General features: G+C 39.8%; 1 protein-coding gene across 1 annotated transcript in view; it reads left to right on the top strand.

The window, feature by feature from the left end:
• Positions 1 to 8,007, top strand: part of LOC104744791 (SAC3 family protein B-like) — an 11,786-nt gene extending 3,779 nt beyond the window's left edge. Inside the window, exons 5-19 of the mRNA XM_010465896.1 lie at positions 31 to 126; positions 437 to 601; positions 917 to 1,039; positions 1,874 to 2,071; positions 2,393 to 2,611; positions 2,700 to 2,947; positions 3,116 to 3,216; positions 3,324 to 3,539; positions 3,634 to 3,861; positions 3,938 to 4,029; positions 4,114 to 4,207; positions 4,299 to 4,391; positions 5,015 to 5,892; positions 5,965 to 6,082; positions 6,167 to 8,007. Coding sequence (XP_010464198.1) covers positions 31 to 126; positions 437 to 601; positions 917 to 1,039; positions 1,874 to 2,071; positions 2,393 to 2,611; positions 2,700 to 2,947; positions 3,116 to 3,216; positions 3,324 to 3,539; positions 3,634 to 3,861; positions 3,938 to 4,029; positions 4,114 to 4,207; positions 4,299 to 4,391; positions 5,015 to 5,892; positions 5,965 to 6,082; positions 6,167 to 7,978 — 4,681 coding nt within the window. The 3' untranslated portion in view covers positions 7,979 to 8,007. The remainder of the gene's footprint in view (positions 1 to 30; positions 127 to 436; positions 602 to 916; positions 1,040 to 1,873; positions 2,072 to 2,392; positions 2,612 to 2,699; positions 2,948 to 3,115; positions 3,217 to 3,323; positions 3,540 to 3,633; positions 3,862 to 3,937; positions 4,030 to 4,113; positions 4,208 to 4,298; positions 4,392 to 5,014; positions 5,893 to 5,964; positions 6,083 to 6,166) is intronic.

The following is a 9,047-nucleotide window of genomic DNA, read 5'->3' as shown; positions in this document are numbered from 1 at the left end:
ATAGGAACCCTTTAATGTTATCTGTTTTAGGAGCCCGGAACCTTCCAATGGAATAGCATGGGGTTCAGAAGCTTTTCCACGTCCAAGCCCCTCTGTGAGACCTTACCAATTTCCTGGAGTTCAGAGGTAAAAGCATACGTGAAATATTTTGACTAAGAAGACTAGAAGAGTGTCATATGTGGCAACTGTGTTAATCACACATCTCATATGCTTTCAGTTTTCTGCAATTGAAATTATAGCAGTAGGAAGAAAGTAGAATGTGATGGAATGCTGAAAGTTTTTCTGCCTAGTACACAAGGGCTTACTATGGCAGTGACTTTGAAGCTCCAAAGAGATCATTGTCGCCGGATTGACCTTATAAACTTTACCAAGCAAGCTGCTGGATTGTTCTTGATGAGTTAGCTGAATTTGACCTGCTGCATTTTTTTCCTCTCAGGCCTACTTTAAATCCTCAATTGGGGCACGATGGATCAAGGAATTTCTTGAAAGATCATGGTGAACATAGTCAGGCCACGTTTCCAGCTAGTACATCTCACATTCTTTCCAGAATTGGAACTGATGCTGTTGAGATTGGTCGATCACAAGATTCAAAAAGAAAAAGGTCGCTTATGTCATTTCCTTTAGATGAAGGCCATCTATGGCACTTTCTAAAATAATCATTGTGTCTGTTCTTTATCCCTATCATATATCATTGGCTTTCTTAGTACTTGTCTATTTGCCGGGTTTGTACACCTTATGTGTTTTGCATCATGTACCTTCCTCTTTTATATTTCATAAAAAGTCTGTTGTGTGGTCTAGGTGCTAGGAAATGAGATGTATACGCATAACTGTGGGGATTAGTGAATATCATGCTTTTGAATTTTGATGTAACTAACGTCAATCTATAAAATCCTCAATTTTTTTTTTTTTTTTGCAGTCGGTCAGATTTTCTTCCTGATCAGAATTTGGGATCTTCTCGAAGAAATCAACCACCAGTATCAGGTTTTGAGAATGGCAACTTGGCAGATGATTTTCAGCCGCCATCTAGCCAACCTTGGATGTAAGCTTTTTTATTGTCAGTGTCATAATTTTTTCATCCCTCCCTCTCTTTTTGTTGTTGGATTTAATTTTTTTATAAGGTCATAAAATATATCACAAGTTGCGGTGTTTTTATGGATAGGAATTTGAACCATACTTGTTTATTTTGCATTTTGTGCTGATTATTACGCTATTGTCTCACTGACTTTTGAAAATTTTTTCTCATGTTTTTGTAGGCGCTCTCCGTCGTCTGTGGAGAATAATCCAATGAGGTCAAGGAGCAATCCCAATCGGTTGATTAATCAAGACCAAACCCCAAACTCTTCATTTCCCTATGCACATGAAGCAGCTGAAATTCAGGAAGCTACAAGAAGAAATNAAAAGTCTGTTGTGTGGTCTAGGTGCTAGGAAATGAGATGTATACGCATAACTGTGGGGATTAGTGAATATCATGCTTTTGAATTTTGATGTAACTAACGTCAATCTATAAAATCCTCAATTTTTTTTTTTTTTTTTCAGTCGGTCAGATTTTCTTCCTGATCAGAATTTGGGATCTTCTCGAAGAAATCAACCACCAGTATCAGGTTTTGAGAATGGCAACTTGGCAGATGATTTTCAGCCGCCATCTAGCCAACCTTGGATGTAAGCTTTTTTATTGTCAGTGTCATAATTTTTTCATCCCTCCCTCTCTTTTTGTTGTTGGATTTAATTTTTTTATAAGGTCATAAAATATATCACAAGTTGCGGTGTTTTTATGGATAGGAATTTGAACCATACTTGTTTATTTTGCATTTTGTGCTGATTATTACGCTATTGTCTCACTGACTTTTGAAAATTTTTTCTCATGTTTTTGTAGGCGCTCTCCGTCGTCTGTGGAGAATAATCCAATGAGGTCAAGGAGCAATCCCAATCGGTTGATTAATCAAGACCAAACCCCAAACTCTTCATTTCCCTATGCACATGAAGCAGCTGAAATTCAGGAAGCTACAAGAAGAAATTCTTCTGATAAACCTCTGGGAGACGACTCCATATTTTCTCAGCATGATTCTCGAAGGTAGAAAGCATGACACTTACTTTGTAAAGCTTATTATTTTGAATATAATCAAGGTAGACAGCACCTCGTGTCCTACATGCAAGTATGAAGGGCAGGAGAAATCAAAATTAAGAATAGAGTTACAATCCTAAGAAACTTTATCGTTAGTAAATCGGTGTACGCGTAATGGTTTCATGGAAGATTTCTACAACTAGCCTGTAAAGTCATGCTTACTCCACTTGCAGCTTTAAGTAATGCCCTCGCAACAAATCTGCTTTTCTATATCTGGTTAGATGTTCCTTAAAAGCTTTTTCTTAGTTAGGCATGCTGTTTCTGTGATAGGATTTCAACATCTCCTCCTACGTCAGGATCGAAGACATATATGCTTTCAAGAAGTTCAGATTCTCAATTTCCTGGGCAGCCCTCCTCTGTAAATAGTTTCAACAACGCGGGTAAGACAAGCAGTTCACCTGCTACAAAAAGGACGAGATCTCCACCTTTATATTCAGCTGAAGAGGATATCCAGCGAAACTCTTTCTCTTCTCAAGACTGTACGGAAGGGTAAATTGTTAAACCACACAGTACTGACTCTTTATTTTAATTTGTGGATCATTTCTTCAAGTTTTCTGAACTGTGTGGATTTTTACAGAGAAGAGCAGGCCAGGGCAAAGAGACTTGCTCGCTTCAAGGGTGAACTGGAGCCTATTGCAGACCGATCTGTTGATACTCAACTTACTAAATCATTTGTAAATAAAACTACCAAACCTCTGGACAACAAACAAATGTTCAATTCATTGGAATCAAGTAGGGATACCGGGAAGGGAGATTCCTTGTCTAATTATGAAAGCTCGGAGCAACCCTCTCTTATCATTGGTTTATGCCCTGACATGTGTCCTGGTAAGCATAAGCCTGAGACAAGCTTATAAAACGATGACTGAGCGTATATTCTTTGGTTCACATAATCTGATTAAAAAGGAATTGCGTTGCAAACAATATTTATCTTGCCCCTAACTGATGTGAATGTAGAACAAAAATAATGATGGATTTTTTTTTTCATCTTCCCAGAGTCGGAACGGGGGGAGCGTGAAAGGAAGGGCGACTTGGACCATTATGAGCGTGTGGATGGAGATAGGAACCAGACGAGCAAATCCCTTGCTGTGAAGAAAGTAAGTTCACCTTTGCTGCTTTGCATATCAATTAAGCTTCAGATTGTTTCTTAGATGACAAATACTCATTCATCGTGATGACTACTTATATATCTGCCTTTGAATAGTATACCAGGACGGCGGAGCGAGAAGCAGTTTTGATACGACCAATGCCAATCCTGCAGAATACAATGGAATATTTGCTGAGTTTGCTAGATCGACCTTACAATGAAAACTTTCTAGGCATGTACAATTTCTTATGGGATAGGATGAGAGCTATTCGTATGGATCTCAGAATGCAACATATTTTCAACCGAGAAGCTATTACTTTACTGGAGCAAATGGTTTGTTTTTCTTTTTATCTTTATATAAAGCCCATATTATATCGATATTCTGTTTTGGATGTGTGTGTTCTTACTATGGATTTTCTTGCTACAGATAAGACTTCACATCATTGCAATGCATGAGCTATGTGAATATACGAAAGGAGAGGGCTTTTCAGAGGGGTTTGATGCCCACTTGAATATTGAGCAGATGAACAAGACATCTGTGGAGTTGTTTCAAATGTATGATGATCACAGGAAGAAAGGTATAATTATTCCTACAGAGAAAGAGTTTCGTGGCTATTATGCTCTTCTCAAACTCGACAAGCATCCTGGATATAAGGTAAGTCCTTCTGGGTAAAATTTGCGGTCAGAATTTTGGCTAAGTTCTTAACCCGACAATAAATTCGTCTTGTTAGGTTGAACCTTCAGAGCTTTCTCTTGATCTTGCCAATATGACTCCAGAAATAAGGCAAACTTCAGAAGTTCTCTTTGCCCGCAATGTAGCCAGGTTGTTCCTTGAATTTTTTTTTTTCTGGTTGTTAGTTTGTTAACTGGATCTAGGTGAGTATTGATACTAGTTGTGAAATAACAGAGCTTGCAGAACTGGCAATTTCATAGCCTTCTTTCGCCTTGCACGGAAAGCAAGCTATCTTCAAGCATGTTTAATGCATGCTCACTTTTCGAAGGTAAGTGCTTATATCTTTTGTGGGTATAAAAGCTTATATTGTTGATGTGTGATTGTTTCACTGAGATCTAAGCATTATTTTGTTGCATCAGTTAAGAACTCAGGCACTCGCTTCTCTTCACTCGGGTCTTCAACAGAATCAGGGTCTCCCAGTTTCAGATACGTCAAAGTGGATAGGGATGGAGGTATTTCTTCCATCAGTTCGTTGCTTGGTGTATTCCTTTTTTGATCTATAACAGAGAAGTTGCTAGAGGTCTTACATTTTTCTTCTGGTGATGGAATTCAGGAAGAAGACATAGAAGCCCTGTTGGAGTACCATGGCTTTTCAATAAAAGTGTTTGAAGAGCCATACATGGTAAAGGATGATCTGTTTCTCCATGTTGATAAGGATTACAAAACAAAATGCTCAAAACTTGTTCACATGAAAAAGTCAAGAACCATAGTGGAAGATGTTTCTGCTCCATCAATAGAGGAAGATGTTTCTACTCCCTCTCCATTACCCTCCTTGCTCACAGAATCAACTAAAGGACATCAACCATGTATTACCCCCCATAAACAGGAAATGCCGCCTGCTCGAAGTCTTAAGAAACAAACATCCATGCGTCTAGTTGATAACGAAATGACTGACTTCAAGACAACCTTCCTACCAGAGGAGGACAAGCCAGTNAGTTTCAGATACGTCAAAGTGGATAGGGATGGAGGTATTTCTTCCATCACTTCGTTGCTTGGTGTATTCCTTTTTTTTTTTTTATCTATAACAGAGAAGTTGCTAGAGGTCTTACATTTTTCTTCTGGTGATGGAATTCAGGAAGAAGACATAGAAGCCCTGTTGGAGTACCATGGCTTTTCAATAAAAGTGTTTGAAGAGCCATACATGGTAAAGGATGATCTGTTTCTCCATGTTGATAAGGATTACAAAACAAAATGCTCAAAACTTGTTCACATGAAAAAGTCAAGAACCATAGTGGAAGATGTTTCTGCTCCATCAATAGAGGAAGATGTTTCTACTCCCTCTCCATTACCCTCCTTGCTCACAGAATCAACTAAAGGACATCAACCATGTATTACCCCCCATAAACAGGAAATGCCGCCTGCTCGAAGTCTTAAGAAACAAACATCCATGCGTCTAGTTGATAACGAAATGACTGACTTCAAGACAACCTTCCTACCAGAGGAGGACAAGCCAGTGGGGACATTTGTTATAAATCCAGTGGGGCCATCTGTTATAAATCCAGTGGAGCATCAACAGAAACAAAATGACATTACATCAGCTGGTGGATTTCATTCTCCCGTGAAGCTATATTCTCCTTTTGGTTCCACTGGATTTCCTCAAACTAAATCCTGGAATTTGGAAAAGCAACCTAATGACCATAGTATTGGTATGTCTCCTGGGGAAATTAAATTTCCAATTGCACATACGAATCTTGTGCCGGGACCAGCTTTGCAACAAAGTCCGAAGTCTATGCCAATGGAGATTGTGCCTGTAACTACAATTGCAGAGTCTTCGACAAGTGTGGGAAAAGAATATGCTTTGGAAGAACCAGTACCTGAAGCTGCACTTATTAGTACCTTGGAAAAGAACTTCCATGACAATGACATTGAACAGGAAGACGAGGATGAGAATGGGGTCATCGTAAACCAGTATGATGAGGAAGTGGCGAAGGCAAAACTCAAGTTGATCATAAGGTTTGTCAGCTCCTCATGCAAATTGACAATTGATTTAGGTTATTTTTATCTTTTCTCTAATAATCTTTGCAGATTATGGAAACGGTGGGCTTCACGACAAAGTGAATTGCGGGAGCATCGACAGTTAGCAGCAGCTGCTGCACTGAATTCACTATCCCTGGGTACTCCTATCCGATTTAGCAAAACTGATGTAAGTTTCAGCATTAAAAGTCTTAAAACGCATGTACTATTATTGAGGTTGGTAGTGTAATATCGGTTTTCTCTTCATACACAGCAATCAAGGGCGTGTGATGAGTTTGACATTGATCAAGCCATGAGGAGAAGATTTGAAGAACATGAAAAATCATGGTCAAGGCTGAATATTTCAGATGTGATAGCTGATATACTAGTTGGAAGAAATCCAGAATCAAAATGCATAAGCTGGAAGGTCATCTTATGTACTCAGACTAAATCAGTAAACACAGCATCCTCTGCAAGTCAGGTTACGCATTCAGCAGCCAGTCGATGGTTATCATCAAAGCTTATGCCTTATGCAGAACATAGGCCCAACGATGATAATCTGCTGTTTTCAGCTCCTGGTGTGTCGGTATGGAACAAATGGGTTGCAAATAGGTCTGATTCAGATTTCACATGCTGTCTCTCAGTAGCTAGGGATGTGGACGCTGATAATGATATATGCGAAACAACACGTGGTGCAAGTGCAGTCCTTTTCCTTGCATCTGGAGGCCTCCCTTTGAATCTCCAGAGAGAACAGCTTAACCACATTCTCGAATCAGTACCCTGTGGTTCAGTTCTTCCCCTTCTTGTAGTGATCAGCTCATGCAATGGGGAACGCATTGAGCCTGACACTGGTATCGTCTCGGGACTTGGTCTCCATGATATTAACAAATCAAAGATAGCAAGCTTTTCCATAGTTTCTATTGCTAATAAGTCCCAAAAAGGACAGGAAGTTCATTTTTTCAACGATTCACGGCTAAGAGATGGGATTAAATGGCTGGCGAGCAATTCACCGCTGCAACCGAATCTTCATCATGTTAAACCTCGGGAACTGGTTCTGACCCATTTCAGTTTTTCCCTGGAGTTGCTTAAGCAGATGCCAGATCAGGAGGTTGGTCCTAACATCTGCATATCAGCCTTCAACGACGCATTGGAAACATCAAAAAGAAACATCACTTCTGCTGCTGAAGCAAATCCCATCGGTTGGCCTTGCCCCGAGACAATGTTGCTCGAGGATAATAGAAAAGAACGTCTAATGGTGAAGCGGTATCTTCCCAACCTGGACTGGAGCCGTGCAGAGAACATCGAACCACTCAATTCCGTGCTAGAGAGTTGTAAGCTCCCATATATTGAAGATGATTTGACATGGTTAACCGAAGGATGTGCTTCTGGTACTGAGATAGAGAACCATACGCAACGACTCGAGGGATGCTTAGTTGAGTACTTAACACAGAGAAGCAATCTTATGGGAGTCTCATTAGCTACCAAAGAAACAGGAGTGATGCTCGAAAGAAACACTAGACTCGAACTCCATAACTCAAGCCGCTACCATATCATCCCTAGATGGATTGGTATCTTCCAGAGGATCTTCAACTGGCGGATAATGGGTTTGTCTGATTCATCGTCTTCCTCAGCTTACGTACTGAACTCTGATCTCACCATGTCAACTTCAAGCTACGCAGATAAATTCTTGTCTGAAGATGCATCATACCAATCTTCTCCTCCAAATATTCCATTGCTTCATGAAATGATCCAAATCAGCTGCAGCCCCTTCGAGTCGTCTCCTCCATATGAACACAAAGGCCAGAGAGTTGTTGAACCAGTACAGACAGAAACGCTTATTGATGATAATAGAGACATAGACGAGTCGATGTTGGAGAAGAGCAGAGAAGCTTGTGGAAGGATTGATATGATGATAACTGAGGATGATGAGTTAGCTGATGAAACCGAGAGATCATGGAGAAGTAAAGGTAAAGAAGCTGAGAAGAAGACGATAAAGGAGAGAGAGAGTGAGAGACTAGATGAATTGTTGGAGAAATGTAACTTAGTACAGAATAGCATAGCCGAGAAGCTCTGTATTTACTTCTGATTTGTTTCATTCAACCCTTTGTTTAGTGATTGTTGTAGCATGTCAGTTTTTGTCAAAATACGTGTCATCAGTTCGCAGTCGTTGGCTCCCCCATACGCAAATTTTGGCGCGTGAAACTACAACGAGCGCGTGAAACTAAAAATTCTTAGGCGCTATTTATAGTTACATTACTAAATTTGTAACATGATGAAAAATTTATGTCTAAACCCCTAAACGGCTAAACCCCATAGATACGGTCCCTCTGGATCCAACCTCTCGGAGGTACTCTTCACCACCCTGCCATGTTTCATCAACTCTGTCGCGCAGCACAGTCCATCTCTTCACATCTTCACAGTTCAAGGTGACAACATGGTGAGTTTCTCCTTGCCACACCAGGGGAATACACAAAAGTCTTCTTCTTCTTGTTCTCCTGTGACAGTAATCTTATTAAATAGGCCAAAAGGCCCGCATTTACCCTACCAATTTTGATCCACGGCGACACTGCTTTAGATTGGTCATATATGAAGGAATTGCTATAGAGAGTCTCATGTCTTTGTAAACAGTATTTCTTGTTTCTTTCTGTTGTTTTCCTTTAAATCTAAAGGCAATTAGTTGATGATTTCTAGTAAATCATCGGCGGGCTTTTTCAATAATGTTTTTTCATTCTATAATTTGGAAAAAAACAAAACAAACATGAAAAACTTGTCTGTGTCGTCAATATCTTATTCTCAGCAACAAGCAACGTTTTAAAGCAAATAGCGTAGTAAACACGTCATTTACTCTTGGTAAGAGAAGCTCATATACGAAACCGAGAGAGAGAAAGCATTACTTTAAACATCTGCTATATAGAAGGAATCTGTGACAATACAGTACAGAATCAAACAAAGGGGCAAATAGGAATTTGAATCATTCATTAAGACAGCTTTTTAATCTGTACAATGATAATTGTGATATCATCTGTCCTATTCTCATGTTCCAACCACAGTTTGTACGATTCTGCTGCCGCTGCAGCACATCCATCGCGCGGATCAGCGTATCTCCCCACCTGCAAAACATCATTCCCAACCACATTCAGACCACAACACAACTA

This window comes from Camelina sativa, chromosome 15 (genome assembly GCF_000633955.1).
Source record: "Camelina sativa cultivar DH55 chromosome 15, Cs, whole genome shotgun sequence".
NCBI classification, from domain to species: Eukaryota; Viridiplantae; Streptophyta; class Magnoliopsida; order Brassicales; family Brassicaceae; genus Camelina; species Camelina sativa.
This window is presented reverse-complemented; position numbering and strand designations above follow the sequence as displayed.